At 44.3% G+C, this 18,876-nt stretch overlaps 2 protein-coding genes across 2 annotated transcripts in view; both read left to right on the top strand.

Moving 5' to 3' along the window:
* The window catches only part of LOC120043328 (zinc finger protein 2-like), a 401,596-nt gene that overhangs the window by 92,557 nt on the left and 290,163 nt on the right, over positions 1–18,876 (top strand). The gene's annotated exons all lie outside the window — the stretch shown is intronic.
* On the top strand, positions 6,273–12,803 carry LOC120043332 (zinc finger protein 436-like). Its single transcript, XM_038987957.1, has 3 exons — positions 6,273–6,519; positions 9,638–10,099; positions 11,120–12,803. Exons 1-3 carry the CDS (start codon positions 6,354–6,356, stop codon positions 12,241–12,243), a joined length of 1,752 nt encoding a protein of 583 aa, XP_038843885.1. The 5' UTR covers positions 6,273–6,353; the 3' UTR covers positions 12,244–12,803.

Raw genomic sequence — 18,876 nt, forward strand, 5'->3', positions numbered from 1 at the left:
CACTTCAATGCTTGACTCTTCCCAAAACCCAAACTGTGAAGGACAGAGAGAGACTCTAAACCAGTGGATCTCAAACCTTTTGCCACTGCGACCCACCTAAAGAGTTTCAAAATTCCAGACAATCAGAACAATGCCTACAGCCACAGCTCAGCCATAAGTGTTATGCTGGTGAATGAGGACCCAAAAGCGACGTAATAGTAACAGAGTCTTTATTCCAGTAATAAACAAAATGATTCTCCTGGATATTATCAATGGTCAATCCAAAACAGGAACTGAAATCCTCTCGTCAATAGAGAGGAACGACTGGAGACGCGACCACAGACTGCAGGTCGCTTCAGGAAGGCACTGGCCGTAGCTGACATAGACACCTGCTCACACGCAGCATCTGAAGAAGGCAAAGAACACGACAGGGCGGAACAAGGACACAGGAACAGCAAACATCAAACAAGAATCCGACAAGGACAGAAGCGGAAAACAGAGGGAGAAATAGGGGACAGGTGTGAAAGAGTAAATGAGGTCGTTAGGAGAATGAGAAACAGCTGGGAGCAGGAACGGAACGATAGAGAGAGAGAAAGAGGGAAAGAACCTAATAAGACCAGCAGAGGGAAGCACAGGGACAAGACATGATGAAAGACAAAACATGACAGTACCCCCCCACTCACCGAGCGCCTCCTGGCGCACTCGAGGAGGAACCCTGGCGGCAACGAAGGAAATCATCAATCAACGAACGGTCCAGCACGTCCCGAGATGGAACCCAACTCCTCTCCTCAGGACCGTAACCCTCCCAATCCACTAAGTACTGGTGACCACGTCCCCGAGAACGCATGTCCATGATCTTTCGTACCTTGTAAATAGGAGCGCCCTCGACAAGGACGGGGGGGGGGGGGGGAAGACGAACGGGGGCGCGAAGAAAAGGCTTGACACAAGAGACATGGAAGACAGGGTGGACGCGACGAAGATGTCGCGGAAGAAGCAGTCGCACAGCGACAGGATTGACGACCTGAGAGACACGGAACGGACCAATGAACCGCGGAGTCAACTTGCGAGAAGCTGTCGTAAGGGGAAGGTTACGAGTGGAAAGCCACACTCTCTGACCGCGACAATACCTAGGACTCCTAATCCTACGTCTATTGGCGGCTCTCACAGTCTGCGCCCTGTAACGGCAAAGTGCAGACCTGACCCTCCTCCAGGTGCGCTCACAACGTTGGACAAAAGCCTGAGCGGAGGGAACGCTGGACTCGGCGAGCTGGGACGAGAACAGAGGAGGCTGGTACCCAAGACTACTCTGAAACGGAGATAGCCCGGTAGCAGACGAAGGAAGCGAGTTGTGAGCGTACTCAGCCCAGGGGAGCTGTTCTGCCCAAGACGCAGGGTTTCGAAACGAAAGGCTGCGTAATATGCGACCAATCGACTGATTGGCCCTTTCTGCTTGACCGTTAGACTGGGGATGAAACCCGGAAGAGAGACTGACAGAAGCACCAATCAAACGACAGAACTCCCTCCAAAACTGTGACGTGAATTGCGGACCTCTGTCTGAAACGGCGTCTAACGGGAGGCCATGAATTCTGAACACATTCTCAATGATGATTTGTGCCGTCTCCTTAGCGGAAGGAAGCTTAGCGAGGGGAATGAAATGTGCCGCCTTAGAGAACCTATCGATAACCGTAAGAATCACAGTCTTCCCCGCAGACGAAGGCAGACCGGTAATAAAGTCTAAGGCGATGTGAGACCATGGTCGAGAAGGAATGGGAAGCGGTCTGAGACGACCGGCAGGAGGAGAGTTACCTGACTTAGTCTGCGCGCAGTCCGAACAAGCAGCCACGAAACGGCGCGTGTCCCGCTCCTGAGTAGGCCACCAAAACCGCTGGCGAATAGAAGCAAGCGTATCCCGAACGCCGGGATGGCCAGCTAACTTGGCAGAGTGAGCCCACTGAAGAACAGCCAGACGAGTAGAGACAGGAACGAACAGAAGGTTACTAGGACAAGCGCGCGGCGACGCAGTGTGAGTGAGTGCTTGCTTTACCTGTCTCTCAATTCCCCAGACAGTCAACCCGACAACACGCCCTTCAGGGAGAATCCCCTCGGGGTCGGTAGAAGCCACAGAAGAACTAAAGAGACGGGATAAGGCATCAGGCTTGGTGTTCTTATTTCCCGGACGATAGGAAATCACGAACTCGAAACGAGCGAAAAACAACGCCCAACGAGCCTGACGTGCATTAAGTCGTTTGGCAGAACGGATGTACTCAAGGTTCTTATGGTCAGTCCAAACGACAAAAGGAACGGTCGCCCCCTCCAACCACTGTCGCCATTCGCCTATGGCTAAGCGGATGGCGAGCAGTTCGCGGTTACCCACATCATAGTTGCGTTCCGATGGCGACAGGCGATGAGAAAAGTAAGCGCAAGGATGGACCTTATCGTCAGACTGGAAGCGCTGAGACAGAATGGCTCCCACGCCCACCTCTGAAGCGTCAACCTCGACAATGAATTGTTTAGTGACGTCAGGAGTAACAAGGATAGGGGCGGATGTAAAACGCTTCTTGAGGAGATCAAAAGCTCCCTGGGCGGAACCGGACCACTTAAAGCAAGTCTTGACAGAAGTCAGAGCTGTGAGAGGGGCAGCCACTTGACCGAAATTACGAATGAAACGCCGATAGAAATTAGCGAAACCGAGAAAGCGCTGCAACTCGACACGTGACTTAGGAACGGGCCAATCGCTGACAGCCTGGACCTTAGCGGGATCCATCTGAATGCCTTCAGCGGAAATAACAGAACCGAGAAATGTGACAGAGGAGACATGAAAGGCGCACTTCTCAGCCTTCACGTAGAGACAATTCTCTAAAAGGCGCTGGAGTACACGTCGAACGTGCTGAACATGAATCTCGAGTGACGGTGAAAAAATCAGGATATCGTCAAGGTAAACGAAAACAAAAATGTTCAGCATGTCTCTCAGTACATCATTAACTAATGCCTGAAAGACAGCTGGAGCATTAGCGAGACCGAACGGCAGAACCCGGTATTCAAAATGCCCTAACGGAGTATTAAACGCCGTTTTCCACTCGTCCCCCTCTCTGATGCGTACGAGATGGTAAGCGTTACGAAGGTCCAACTTAGTAAAGAACCTGGCTCCCTGCAAAATCTCGAAGGCCGACGACATAAGGGGAAGCGGATAACGATTCTTAACCGTTATGTCATTCAGCCCTCGATAATCCACGCAGGGGCGCAGAGTACCGTCCTTCTTCTTAACAAAGAAAAATCCCGCTCCGGCGGGAGAGGAAGAAGGCACCACGGTACCGGCGTTGAGAGAAACAGACAGATAATCCTCGAGAGCCTTACGTTCGGGAGCCGACAGAGAGTATAGTCTACCCCGAGGGGGAGTGGTCCCCGGAAGGAGATCAATACAACAATCATACGACCGGTGAGGAGGAAGGGAGCTGGCTCTGGACCGACTGAAGACCGTGCGCAGATCATGATATTCCTCCGGCACTCCTGTCAAATCACCAGGTTCCTCCTGAGTAGAGGGGACAGAAGACACAGGAGGGATAGCAGACATTAAACACTTCACATGACAAGAAACGTTCCAGGAAAGGATAGAATTACTAGACCAATCAATAGAAGGATTATGACATACTAGCCAGGGATGACCCAAAACAACAGGTGTAAAAGGTGAACGAAAAATCAAAAAGGAAATGGTCTCACTGTGGTTACCAGATACTGTGAGGGTTAAAGGTAGTGTCTCACATCTGATACTGGGGAGAAGACTACCATCTAAGGCGAACATGGGCGTGGGCTTCCCTAACTGTCTGAGAGGAATGTCATGTTTCCGAGCCCATGCTTCGTCCATAAAACAACCCTCAGCCCCAGAGTCTATCAAGGCACTGCAGGAAGCAGCTGAACCGGTCCAGCGTAGATGGACCGACAAGGTAGTACAGGATCTTGATGGAGAGACAGGAGTAGTAGCGCTCACCAGTAGCCCTCCGCTTACTGATGAGCTCTGGCTTTTACTGGACATGACATGACAAAATGTCCCGCAGAACCGCAATAGAGGCAAAGGCGGTTGGTGATTCTCCGTTCCCTCTCCTTAGTCGAGATGCGAATACCTCCCAGCTGCATGGGCTCAGTCTCTGAGCCGGTGGGAGGAGATGGTTGAGATGCGGAGAGGGGAAACACCGTTAACGCGAGCTCTCTTCCACGAGCTCGGTGACGAAGATCTACCCGTCGTTCTATGCGGATGGCGAGTGCAATCAAAGAGTCCACGCTGGAAGGAACCTCCCGGGAGAGAATCTCATCCTTAACCTCAGCGTGAAGTCCCTCCAGAAAACGAGCGAGCAACGCCGGCTCGTTCCAGTCACTGGAGGCAGCAAGAGTGCGAAACTCTATAGAGTAATCCGTTATGGATCGATCACCTTGACATAGGGAAGCCAGGGCCCTGGAAGCCTCCTTCCCAAAAACTGAACGATCAAAAACCCGTATCATCTCCTCTTTAAAGTTCTGATAATCGTTAGAACACTCAGCCCTTGCCTCCCAGATAGCTGTGCCCCACTCCCGAGCCCGACCAGTAAGGAGTGATATGACGTAAGCGATCCGAGCTCTCTCTCTTGAGTACGTGTTGGGCTGGAGAGAGAACACAATATCACACTGGGTGAGAAAGGAGCGACACTCAGTGGGCTGCCCAGAGTAACATGGTGGGTTATTAACCCTAGGTTCCGGAGACTCGGAAGACCAGGAAGTAGCTGGTGGCACGAGATGAAGACTCTGAAACTGTCCAGAGAGATCGGAAACCTGAACGGCCAGGGTCTCAACGGCATGACGAGCAGCAAACAATTCCTGCTCGTGTCTGCCGAGCATTGCTCCCTGGAACTCGACGGCAGTGTTGAGAGAATCCATAGTCGCTGGGTCCATCTTGGTCGGATTCTTCTGTTATGCTGGTGAATGAGGACCCAAAAGCGACGTAATAGTAACAGAGTCTTTATTCCAGTAATAAACAAAAAATGATTCTCCTGGATATTATCAATGGTCAATCCCAAAACAGGAACTGAAATCCTCTCGTCAATAGAGAGGAACGACTGGAGACGCGACCACAGACTGCAGGTCGCTTCAGGAAGGCACTGGCCGTAGCTGACATAGACACCTGCTCACACGCAGCATCTGAAGAAGGCAAAGAACACGACAGGGCGGAACAAGGACACAGGAACAGCAAACATCAAACAAGAATCCGACAAGGACAGAAGCGGAAAACAGAGGGAGAAATAGGGACTCTAATCAGAGGGCAAAATAGGGGACAGGTGTGAAAGAGTAAATGAGGTCGTTAGGAGAATGAGAAACAGCTGGGAGCAGGAACGGAACGATAGAGAGAGAGAAAGAGGGAAAGAACCTAATAAGACCAGCAGAGGGAAGCACAGGGACAAGACATGATGAAAGACAAAACATGACAATAAGCAGCAACCATGTAGGACTTGACAGCAACCCACCATTGGATTTCAGCCCACCATTGGATTCGAACCCCCCAATGGGGGAACCCTACACCTGCCTCTTTTATGGCAAGACCTTCAAACATCTGTCCACAAAGAGAGAAAAACTGACCATAGAAATAACATCTTTGTTCAGAAGATGGGAATAAAAAGGCAGAATGTGGACAACACTCTTAGGAAAGGAAAGCAACTCCAGACCATTCATACTATGGGTATCAGATAAATACGTATACTGTACCATGGACTTAATGTTGTAAAACAATGTATGTAAATAAAGTTTGATTTGATTTGAATGATGAGGTAATGATCAAACAGTACAGAGTATTGTAGGAAATTCACAGTTCTGATGTTCAAAGTCTGTTTAATTTTTCCATTCATTAGAAACAGCAATATCTGATCATTTGATTTAGGTCAGGTTGATGTAATTGATACGTGAAATTAAAAACAATTCCAGAAAAGGCATCCTTGCATTTGTCCAAGAGTATTTCCAAGAGTATTTCTCATAAATTCTGACGTAATGCTGCTCATTCTTCATGTTGATTTAATATTGTATGGAGTAATGATAAACTGTTGACTCCTGGGGAAGAATTGATTCTCCCAGATCATCCTGTACTTATGATAACCACTATTTGTGTACATGTAGTCGTCGTTTTCCTTTGCTACTGGTCTGTAGGCTGCCTTGCACAGTAAACTCCCATCCAGCTGGCGGCCCTGTTGTGTTTCTGGGTTCGTCACCAACTAGAACAAAGAATGTCCTAAGATTCCTTGACTAGAACACGGAAGTAGGATTGGAAACGAGTTTTTATTTTTTATGTTCCTTGTGGGGAGTAAAGAAATACATACTGACCAAACTGAATAGACTACCCAGATCTAATTTTACTGAACATGTCTAAACTACAGATGTTGTGTGTGTTTTTAAATGAGCGTTTAACGGCGGCTGCTGTGGATATTTTTGGGGCAGTTGAGAAAACGGTAGTAGAGTACCAGGAGGAGAATGATCGGCTACGGAGACTTCTGCGGAGGACACCAGAGATACAACTATGTAGAATAGGTTAGTATGTAGATACTGATAGCTAGCTATAGTTCCACTTTATTGATAAATTGTTAACTGATCACCACTTCATACATGTTGAAGAAGTTGTTTTTAAACTTACCGTGTATTAATAAAAACATTGTCATAAAAACAGGAAGTGATTTTAATTTAAAATTCAAAAATAGATCAAATTTGGAAATAAATAGCTTCTCTTCAATTACTGAGAAGTCATTGAAAATGGATTCTAGTTTTTAATTATTGAATTGGCATTATAGTTAACCTAGTCTTGAATTTACTTGCTTAAAAATTCAAATTGACCCCAACCCTGATGTCTAAAGCCTGTATAGAGTCCCACAGTGGAGGTGTAATAATACCCATAAAACCTAGCGGTCAAACAGGGAAATGGTTTCAATCGTTTATCCACCATTCATTTTTCCCATAGAGGATTTTAGAAACACTTAAAATAAGGACTGCGTTTAATGTAGGCTTACCCCGGTGTGACGTTTTGATAACCATGTAAATCTCTCTCAGACAAGGTGACTTTTATCAATGTATTCGCCACTGGCGGTCGGTGCTGTTGAAGATGGAGGACAATCCTTTTTTTTTATGAGCATGGCTTTATTTCTATTACAGCATATTGGATGACTGTCATTCATATTCCATTCACCCAGCTCAATGTAACATTGATAGGTTTAGGTTACTACATGATACTCACATTTTCCCTATAGCCATCATGAGTTTGCTACAACGTAGCCTAGCCTATGAATGATAGTATACAACACAGATGCACAGGTTGAGAAACATTTGAGTAATCAAGGTGACAGACAGCGACACATTTAATACCGCCTTGCACACTCTTGCCTGCATCTAGCTGATCTAGGGTGTAATCATTAGGCCAACAGTTGCAAACAAGAGTTTATATTGGACAAATTCAGGTATGTAATAAAGTTTTTCAACAGAATCTGTGGAATGAATACACCCCTGATTACACGCAAACACAGTTCACTTTCGTAGCAGCAACATACAAACAGTATGATCACTTTGAACGTTGTAGCTATAATTCCTTCTCGCGTTTACGCGCTCTCCTCCTCTGACCTTTTCCCTTCAGTGCACAACACATCAGCTGTCTGTGACCAGGCAAAAAAATCTTTCCAAACCTTCATATCATAACCGCTAACTGCTACACACAGTCTACATTGTCACCATTATTAGCTAACGTCATAGTCAACATAGCTACTAGAGCTAACACATTAGTAAACCCTCTACAATCATGCAGTACAGTGTAGTCAGCAAGCAGTTTAGCAGTTACACCGGAGGACACCGGTGGCAAAACATTTATACAACCAAAAATACAACCAAAAGCCTACCTTGATTTGGAAGAGTTCCAGTGTTGGATAGCAATAGCCAGCTATCTAATGTAACAGTGTTGCTTCTGTCCCTCTCCTCGCCCCAACCTGGGCTTTAACCAGGGACCCTCTGAACACATCAACAACTGCCTCCCACGAAGCATCGTTACCTATCGCTCCACAAAAACCGTGGCCCTTGCAGAGCAAGGTAAAGAACTACTTCATGATCTCAGAGCGAGTGACGTCACCGATTGAAACGCTATTAGCGCGCACCGCTAACTAGCTAGCCATTGGTTACACTAATATCTGTTTGAGCTGGGTGTTTTGAGTAGGCTTAACTAGCTAGCTGCATTCGCTAGCTAAGTGGAAGTGAAAAATAGACTAAATTTAGCCAGCTCTCCCTCTCTTCTCCTTCATTTTTGAAGATATTAAATCGTTCAAAAGTGTTCAACTATTGTCTTTCTCTCTTTTGAGTCAACTACTCACCACATGTTATGCAGTGCAGTGCAAGCTAGTTGTAGCTTATGCTTTCAGTACAAAGGGAGGCTTACTGGATATCCTATCTAAAAACATTGTCCCCTAGTGGTCTGAATATTGAGTTTGATCTCAGACACTTCTTATGAACATCATATCAAGTTTTCATGACATTACCCTGAAGAAGGCACATTGATGCTGAAACGTTGGTGATTTACCCAATAAATTACTGGGAATTTATATATGGAGTGCGACTCTCTTTAGTTTTAAAATAAATGATTTGGTGACATGGAAATATTAACTATAGTTTTATCTTAAAGGGATAACTTTAAAAAAAAAATGTTTCACAATTTTTATGAAATTCACTGAGGAGGATGGGCCTCCCCTTCCTCTGAGGAGCCTCCACTGATATTCGGCTTTATTTACGCTCCGATTTGAAAAAATGCTAATTAGCATCCAAGTAGACATCATGCGGAACTACAAATCCCAGCAAGCGGCTGCACGTCATCTATAGCTGACTTCTTTGCTAACACGTATTTTGTCATTTTAAAACTCGTACAAGATAGTTCACAGAATTGTTCATTTAAATACATTTTTGCCAGTTTATTCATTACTACATTTAGATGACGTTAGATAGTTCATCCATAGATTTTTTACTTTGCCTCGATTCGGCAGTCCCGTCCAGATCATCATGGTGTTTGTAGTTCTTTATGATAGCCACATCAGGAGCTGATTATCATTTCATTTTGGGGGGAGGCGAATATATTAATAAAAGTCACCTTGTCCTTGAGAGATTTACACGGTTATCAAAACGTCACGCCAGGGTTAGCCTCCTTATTTTAAGTCATTGTAAAGGGTAAGCCTACACAAAACACAGCCCTTATTTTAAGTCATTGTAAAGGGTAAGCCTACACGAAACACAGCCCTTATTTTAAGTCATTGTAAAATCCCCTATGGGGAAAAATGAATGGTGGAAAAATGATTCGAACCGTTACCCTGTTTGACCGTTTTATGGTTATACCTTATTCTGTGGTTATTTGGTATTTTATTAGGATTACCATTAGCTGTTGCAAATGCATCAGCATTTTTAAAAGGCACACGTAGCCTACATATCAATACATACACACAAAATGTCAAATAGGTGAGACGCATTGTGAGGTGTTGCTTTCTGTGTTTTTTAAACCAGGTTTGCTTTTCACTTGAGCAATTTGAGATGGAACAGAGTTCCATGAGACAATGGCTCTTTATAATACTGTACGCTTTCTTGAATTTGTTCTGGATTTGGAGACTGTGGTAACCTCTGCTCCTCCTCTCAGTCCCTCCAGAATCCCTGCAGCTCTCTGTCTCTGAAGAGGAGGTTCCCCCTGAGCAGCAGCACTGTGAGCAGGAGTGGAGCCCCAGTCTGGGACAGGAGGACCCAGAGACCATACAGATTAAAGAGGAACAGGAGGAAGTCAGGACCAGTCAGGAGGAAGAGCAGCTTCAAGGGTTGGAGCCTGATGTCATAGAGTTCATATTTACTCCTTCCTGTGTGAAAAGTGAATGTGATCAGGAGGACCCACGTCAAGAAGCCGTACTTGCTGAACACCCAACTCTCAGTCCACTGAAAACATCTAAACTACAGTCGTTTCAAGAGTTTTTAAATGAGCGTTTAACAGCGTTTGCTGCTGTGGAGATTTCCGGGGAATTTGCGAAAGCAGTAGCAGAGTACCAGGAAGAGAATGATCGGCTACGGAGAATGCTGCGGATCACTCCGGAGATACAACTATGTAGAATAGGTTAGTATGTAGATCTACTGATAGTCAGCAATAGTTCTAGTAAATTAATAAACTGTTTAGGCTTTGTGATCACCATTTCAACATTTTACCGGAGGTAAAACTATGTAGAACAAGTATGTATGTACAGAAACTGAAAGGTGAATAATGTGGGGCCACAGGTGGCCTATCGAATCCCCAAGCCGACTAGGTGAAAAATCTGTCCATGTGCACTTGAGCAAGTTACTTAACCCTCATGTCTCCTGTAATTGCTGGAGATAAGAGCGTCTGCTAAATGACTAACATTTCAAGTGTAATGTATTGTACTTTTGTAGTAATGTTTTACATTGTAAATAAGAATATAATATGTTTCTGAACACTTATACATTCATGTGGATGATACTATGATTATGGATAATCAGGAATAAATCATGAATAATGAAGATAATATCCGTCAAAATCAGGAATAAAGATCATACACCCCCCCTCCCCAATAACGGGGGAGGTCAGCATTTTGGGGGGGGATGTGATGATCTTTGTTTCTTTTAACTTTCTCACTTGTCGTCATTGAAGATTCATTCATAATTATCCAGAAGCTTATATAGCACAGCCTCTCTGACTCCAATGCATTTCATTAGAGATGGTGAGTACGTTTACGTTCACACTAGTAATTCAATATTACATTGATGATGGCAGTAGGCAGAGTACGGCTTCAGTCCTGTTGACCCCTGACTCTGCTCATCTTAAACGCCGTGAGGTCATAATAGAAGTAAGGATACGGTGACCAAAACATCTAGTTTTCTGAGAAATCTTTCACATTATTAGGACGTGTACAAGCTTTATTAAAATATCAAGTTTGGGAGCAGTAGAACAATTTATCAGTATTGCACATTATTTTAGCTCCTGTTATAATTTAGGATCAATACCAGTAAAGACATTTTCAATAAAAAAATCATTGATCTATAATTCACATTTGTGATTCAAGTGTTCTATTTAATTCTGTAGTATATAAATAACCTCTGCTCCTCCTCTCCTTCCCTTCAGACTCCCTGCAGCTCTCTGTCTCTGAAGAGGAGGTTCCCCCTGAGCAGCAGCACTGTGAGCAGGAGTGGAGCCCCAGTCTGGGACAGGAGGACCCAGAGACCATACAGATTAAAGAGGAACAGGAGGAAGTCAGGACCAGTCAGGAGGAAGAGCAGTTTCAAGGGCTCTTTGATACCAAAGACTCCATATTCACTCCTTCCTGTTTGAAAAGTGAATGTGATCTGGAGGACCCACTTCAGTCCTTGACTCTTCCCCAAACCCAGACTGTGGAGAACAGAGAGAGTCACTCTAAACCAGTGGATCTCAAGCCTCTGTCCAGGCACATGAGGATTCACACAGGAGAGAAGGCATTTATCTGTGGTGATTGTGGGAAAAGCTTTATTCGCAAGGCACACCTAACCAGGCATAAACTGACTCACACAGGAGAGAAACCATTCACCTGTGGTGACTGTGGGAAAAGCTTCCGTCTCAAAGGGAACCTAACCACTCACAAACTGACTCACACCAGAGAGAAATCATTTATCTGTGGTGACTGTGGGAAAAGCTTCCGTCTCAAAGGGAACCTAACCACTCACAAACTGACTCACACAGGAGAGAAACCATTTAGTTGTGGTGACTGTGGGAAAAGCTTCAATCGTAAGGTGAGCCTAACTGAACATAAACTGACTCACACAGGAGAGAAACCATTTAGCTGTGGTGACTGTGGGAAAAGCTTCATTCGGAAGGTGCATCTAACTGAACATCAACTGACTCACACTGGAGAGAAACCATTCACCTGTGATGACTGTGGGAAGAGATTTATTCAGAAGAGGGACCTAAGGAGACATATACTGATTCACACAGGAGAGAAACCATTTAGCTGTGGTGACTGCGGGAAAAGCTTCAATCGAAAGGGGCACCTTACCATGCATAAACTGACTCACACAGGAGAGAAACCATTCACCTGTGGTGACTGCGGGAAAAGCTTCAATCGAAAGGGGCACCTAACCATGCATAAACTGACTCACACAGGAGAGAAACCATTTAGCTGTGCTGACTGTGGGAGGAGCTTTATTCAGAGGAGGGACCTAAGGAGACATATACTGATTCACACAGGAGAGAAACCATTTATCTGTGGTGACTGAGGGAAAAACTTCAATCAGAAACAACATGGCTGCTTAGTCTGATAATATATTCATTCAGAAGACTAATTTGCTAACACGTGAAAGACATCCACAAAGAAAGTAAATGAGGACAGAGAGGGGACTAAGAGAGTATTGAGATACACCTGTGGACCAACTCTAGCTGGTCCTCCTGATCCTGCTCAGTCCAATGTCACAGTAATGATATAATGGGGCTGTTGTCTGAACCTAACAGGTAATGTTGCTACTCTTTGTGTATGAAATGGACAATCTGCAGTTCAGACAACCACCACTTTTTAGGTGAACAACTGAGGGATGATGTTGGAGAGTTGTGAACACTCAATGTTGTAGTCAGATATGGATACAATATGTCCAGATCTGATGCAGGTTTCCCAATAGGCGGCCCGTTGGTGGTTTTATTTGGCCCCCAAGTTTTCTGAGCAAAACTAATATATAGAATTGTATTTTTTTTGGTTCGTTGTTGGATATTTATCTTATTAATTTAGGGAATCTGTTCCCAAGTATTCCCACGTGTAAATAGATTTAGTAGTCAAAAGTTTGGATACACCTACTCTAGATTGTAGAATAATAGTGAAGACATCAAAACTATGAAATAATACATATGGAATCATGTAGTAACCAAAAGTGTTAAAACAAATCAAAATATTTTTTTATTTTTGAGATTCTTCAATGTAGCCACCCTTTGCCTTGATGACAGCTTTGCACACTTGGCATTCTCTCAACTAGCTTCATGAGTTAGTCACCTGGAATGCATTTCAATCAACAGGTGGGCCTTGTTAAAAGTTAATTTCTGGAATTTCTTACCTTAAACTTCTTAGGGCTGCAATCCCGTTAACGGTATGATATGACAACAGCCAGTGAAAGTGCAGGGCGCCAAATTCAAACAACAGAAATCTCATAATTGAAATTCCTCAAGTATTTCACACCATTTTTAAGATACACTTCTTGTTAATCCCACCACAGTGTCCGATTTCAAAAAGGCTTTAAAGCGAAAGCACCACAAACGATTATGTTAGGTCACTGCCAAATCACAGAAAAACACAGCCATTTTTCCAGCCAAAGACAGGAGTCACAAAAAGCAGAAATAGAGATAAAATTAATCACTAACCTTTGATGACCTTCATCAGATGACACTCATAGGACTTCATGTTACACAATACATATATGTTTTGTTCGATAAAGTTCATATTTATATCCAAAAACCTCAGTTTACATTGGCGCCATGTTCAGAAATGCCTCCAAAATATCCGGAGAGAGCCACATCAAATAACAGAAATACTCATCATAAACTTTGATGAAAGATACATGTTTTACATAGAATTAAAGGTACACTTGTTCTTAATGCAACCGCTGTGTCAGATTTCAAAAAAGCTTTACTGCAAAAGCACAATATTCAATAATCTGAGAACAGCGTTCAGCCACAAAAGCAAGCCATACAGTTACCCGCTAAATTGTGGAGTCAACAAAAGTCATAAATAGCATTATAAATCTTCACTTACCTTTGCTGATCTTTGTCGGAATGCACTCCCAGGACTCCCACTTCCATAAGAAATGTTAGTTTTGTTCGGTAATGTCCATCATTTATGTCCAAATAGCTACTTTGTTAGCGTGTTTGGTAAACAAATCCAAAGTCACGAAGCGCGTTCACTAAAAGCAGACGAAATGTCAAAAAGTTACATAACAGTCAGTAGAAACATGTCAAACGATGTATTGAATCAATCTTTAGGATGTTTTTAACATAAATCTTCAATAATGTTCCAACCGGAGAATTCCTTTGTCTTCAGAAGTGCGATGGAACAGAGCTCCCTCTCACGTGAACGTGCATGGTCAGCGCATGTTCAGGTCATGATAGACCTTACTCAATCCCCTCTCCTTCGGCCCCACTTCACAGTAGAAGCATCAGAAAAGGTTCTAAAGACTGTTGACATCTAGTGGAAGCCGTAGGAAGTGCAACATGACCCATATCCCACTGTTTATTCGATAGGCGATTAGTTGAAAACCTACAAACCTCAGATTTCCCACTTCCTGGTTGGATTTTTTCTCAGGTTATTGCCTGCCATATGAGTTCTGTTATACTCACAGACATCATTCAAACAGTTTTAGAAACTTCAGAGTGTTTTCTATCCAATACTAATAATATGCATATATGCATATATTAGCAACTGGGACTGAGGAGCAGGCAGTTTACTCTGGGCACCTCTGGGCACCTTTTCATCCAAGCTACTCAATACTGCCCCTGCAGCCATAAGAACTTAATGCATTTGAGCCAATCAGTTGTGTTGTGACAAGGTAGGGGTGGTATACAGAATATATCCCTATTCGGTAAAATATCATGTCCATATTATGGTAAGAACAGCTCAAATAAGCAAAGAGAAATGACAGTCCATCATTACTTTAAGACATGAAGGTCAGTCAATCCGGAAAATTTCAAGAACTTTAAAAGTTTCTTCAAGGGAAGTTGCAAAAACCCTCAAGCGCTATGGTGAAACTGGCTCTCATGAGGACCACCACTGGAAAGGAAGATCTAGAGTTACCTCTGCTGCAGAGGATAAGTTCATTAGAGTTAACTGCACCTCAAATTGCAGCCCAAATAAATGCTTCAGAGTTCAAGTAACAGACACATCTCAACATCAACTGTTCAGAGAAGACCGTGTGAATCAGGCCTTCATGGTCAACTTGCTGCAAAGTAACCACTACTAAAGGACACCAATAAGAAGAAGAGACTTGCTTGGGCCAAGAAACACGAGCAATGGACATTAGACCGGTGGAAATCTGTCCTTTGGTCTGATGAGTCCAAATTTGGGATTTTTGATTCCAACTGCCATGTCTTTGTGAGAGGCAGAGTAGGTGAACGGATGATCTCTGCTTGTGTGGTTCCCACTGTGAAGCATGGAGGTGTGGGGGTGCTTTGCTGGTGACACTGTCAGGGATTTATTTAGAATTCAAGGCACACTTAACCAGCATGGTTACCACAGCATTCTGCAGCGATACGCCATCCCATCTGGTTTCGCTTAGTGGGACTATAATTCGTTTTTCGACAGGACAATGACGCAACACACCTCCAGGCTGTGTAAGGGCTATTTGACCAAGAAGGAGAGTGATGGAGTGCTGCATCAGATGACCTGGCCTCCACATTCACCCGACCTCAACCCAATTGAGATGGTTTGGGATATGTTGGACCGCAGAGTGAAGGAAAAGCAGCCAACAAGTGCTCAGCATATGTGGGAACTCCTTCAAGACTGTTGGAAAAGTATTCCATGTGAAGCTGGTTGAGAGAATGCCAAGAGTGCAAAGCTGTCTTCAAGGCAAAGGGGGGCTACTTTGAAGAATCTAGAATATATTTTGATTTGTTTAACACTTTTTTGGTTACTACATGATTCCAAATGTGTTAATTCATAGTTTTAATATCTTCACTATTATTCTACAATGTAGAAAATAGTAAAATAAAGAAAAACCCTTGAATGAGTAGGTGTGTCCAAACTTCTGACCAGTACTGTATATGTATGCATATCAACTAGTTCTCACGGTCTCACGTCAGAATGTTTCTTAAATGTAAAATTTGGAAGTTGTTGCGTACGTAAAATATGGAAGTGTTTAAGGTTAAGTTGAGGTATTAATGCTGAATGGTTAAGGTAAGGGTTAAGGTTTGGGATAGGCTTAAAACATCACAGAAATTCGAACTTGTAACCTTTGGAATCAGAGGCAGATGTTTAGTCCCATCCGCCATCCCCGTCCACAACCCAAACCTACTTGAAGGTAACATCGCTCACTGTTGCCTCTAGTGGCCGATTTCCACATCATCTCCCGACAATCATGGCAGTCGAATACTGATTTGTATCACGGGTAACCTGGCTGATTTGTATCACGGCTAACCTGGCTGGATCTTATCCCCAGTGTTATCATGGTTTGAAATTATTCTTCTTTTTTTCCCCACATACTATATCTGTTTGGTATTCTTGCGGTCAATTTGGAGTGTACAAATGTATAACTATGTTCCGTCCCCCGGCTGACATGCTTGCTGAGCGCCAAGAAGAGTCCCCATTAGGGTTGCAAAGCTACCTGTAATTTACTGAAGTTACTGGAATCTTCAGTAATTTTGGTAGTTAACAGAAAATCTATTGGATATCTAGGTGAAGGGGCGGCAGGGTAGCCTAGTGGTTAGTGCGTTGGGCTCGTAACCGAAAGGTTGCAAGTTCGAATCCCTGAGCTGACAAGGTACAGATCTGTCGTTCTGTTCCTGAACAAGGCAGTTAACCCACTGTTCCTAGGCCGTCATTGAAAATAAGAATTTGTTCTTAACTGACTTGCCTAGTTAAATAAAGGTACAATTAAAAAATATCTATTGTAACTTTGGTCATTTAGACTTTACATTTTGTATTAATATATACTGTTCATTTGTCGTATCTGTGTCCATATTGTCATGAGTTTCTAGTAGATCGACCATATGGGTCGAGGTAATAGTACAATTAATAAAATTCAAAAACATCTTATCAACAATGGCATTTTTTTTTGTCGATTAACTCTTCCAACTATTGACTGTTCATAACTGCCACCAGTTTGACGCCAAAGAAATTGACAACAAATACATATTAACATAGTAAAATAAATAAGTGTCCAAAATATATAAAGGATGAGTTGTGCTGAAACGGTCATATTAAACACCAAGTTGCCGCTTTCTATTTAGGATCATGTTTAACAGCTTTGTCATTCTATTTTATATTTAATTTATTTATTTATTAATTATTTCATTTATTTTACATGTGATAAGGCCACACAGAGGGCCAGAGATGATTACAAACACCTGTAATAATATGAAGTACCCAAAAGTACCACTATCCCGGCCAAACCCTAACCCAGATGACGCTGGGCCAATTGTGCACTGCCCTATGGGACTCCCAATCACGGCCGGATGTGATACAGCCTGGAATCGAACCAGGGTCTGTAGTGACGCCTCTAGCACTTAGATGCAGTGCCTTAGACCGCTATGCCACTCGGGAGCCGCTCATGAGGGCTCTTCTCCCTCAGGTGAGAGTAACAAAATCCTATCCTACCTCAACCATTTCTGGCTCGGACCAGCTGTTAAGAGTGCCAACAGCTACTCAGCCTACTGACGGTGACTTCACTGTTGGTTCCACTGGCCACTCTCCGTCTCAGGCCACTCAGGCCACTCTCCGTCTCAGGCTACTCTCCGTCTCAGGCCACTTTCCGTCTCAGGCCACTCTTCGTCTCAGGCCACTCTCTGTCTCAGGCCACTCTCCGTCTCAGGCCACTCTCCGTCTCTGGCCACTCTCCGTCTCAGGCCACTCTCTGTCTCAGGCCACTCTCCGTCTCAGGCCACTCAGGCCACTCTCCGTCTCAGGCCACTCTCCGTCTCAGGCCACTCAGGCCACTCTCCGTCTCAGGCCACTCTCCGTCTCAGGCCACTCAGGCCACTCTCCGTCTCAGGCTACTCTCCGTCTCAGGCCACTCTCCGTCTCAGGCCACTCTCCGTCTCAGGCCACTCTCCGTCTCAGGCCCTCGAGCCCCTAGAGTCGATGTCTTTGAAGCCCCTATCCATTCCTGTTGGCTGTTACCTCCACTAAGAGGGTGTGAACTTTTATGCTTTTTCAATGAGCACTGAAAGGGACCAGACAAGGAGTATCATCCTCTGTCTTAAGCCCTCATTTTAGCTAAAAGGTCCTGTCTGACAGACATGTGAACCTTACATTTGTCCTGCAGCTGCGTGTGAGCTGGGTGTTTCTGCCAGTGTGCTGTGCCCGGTCAGGCACACAGGCAATATGACAGTCTGATACTCTATTCATTTTTGCTATGGTGGTGAGAGAGTTGTGGGCCAGAGCCTATCGAAGCAGAGACTCTCACATTGGATTGTGAACACTATCACTACGTAAGACCATTCTCTCATCACCCTGGGAGACAGGAAGAAAGTGGTAACATCAGTAAGACCATTCTCTCATCAACCTGGGTGACAGGAAGTGGTAACATCAGTAAGACTATTCTCTCATCAACCTGGGTGACAGGAAGTAAGTGGTAACATCAGTAAACCATTCTCTCATCAACCTGGGTGACAGGAAGTGGTAACATCAGTAAACCATTCTCTCATCACCCTGGGAGACAGGAAGTAAGTGGTAACATCAGTAAACCATTCTCTCATCAACCTGGGTGACAGGAAGTGGTAACATCAGTAAACCATTCTTTCATCCCCCTGGGAGACAGGAAGTAAGTGGTAACATCAGTAAACCATTCTCTCATCAACCTGGGTGACAGGAAGTGGTAACATCAGTAAACCATTCTCTCATCACCCTGGGAGACAGGAAGTAAGTGGTAACATCAGTAAGACCATTCTCTCATCACCCTGGGAAACAGGAAGTAAGTGGTAACATCAGTAAACCATTCTCTCATCACCCTGGGAGACAGGAAGTAAGTGGTAACATCAGTAAGACCATTCTCTCATCACCCTGGGAAACAGGAAGTAAGTGGTAACATCAGTAAGACCATTCTTTCATCCCCCTGGGAAACAGGAAGTGGTTTCTGGTGTCAAATCCTAGATGCTATAGATGCTCCATACCTGCTGTCCTGCCCTTGAGTAAGGCACATAACCCCCCACAACAACTGCTC

This window comes from Salvelinus namaycush, unplaced genomic scaffold, assembly GCF_016432855.1.
Source record: "Salvelinus namaycush isolate Seneca unplaced genomic scaffold, SaNama_1.0 Scaffold9, whole genome shotgun sequence".
NCBI classification, from domain to species: domain Eukaryota; kingdom Metazoa; phylum Chordata; class Actinopteri; order Salmoniformes; family Salmonidae; genus Salvelinus; species Salvelinus namaycush.

Bases quoted from the DNA above. Each gene is read 5' to 3' on its own strand.
- LOC120043332 (XM_038987957.1), top strand. From the start codon at position 6,354: ATGTCTAAACTACAGATGTTGTGTGTGTTTTTAAATGAGCGTTTAACG. The intron at 6,520-9,637 runs GTTAGTATGTAG...TCCTCCTCTCAG, and splicing joins GATACAACTATGTAGAATAG to TCCCTCCAGAATCCCTGCAG. The intron at 10,100-11,119 runs GTTAGTATGTAG...CCTTCCCTTCAG, and splicing joins GATACAACTATGTAGAATAG to ACTCCCTGCAGCTCTCTGTC.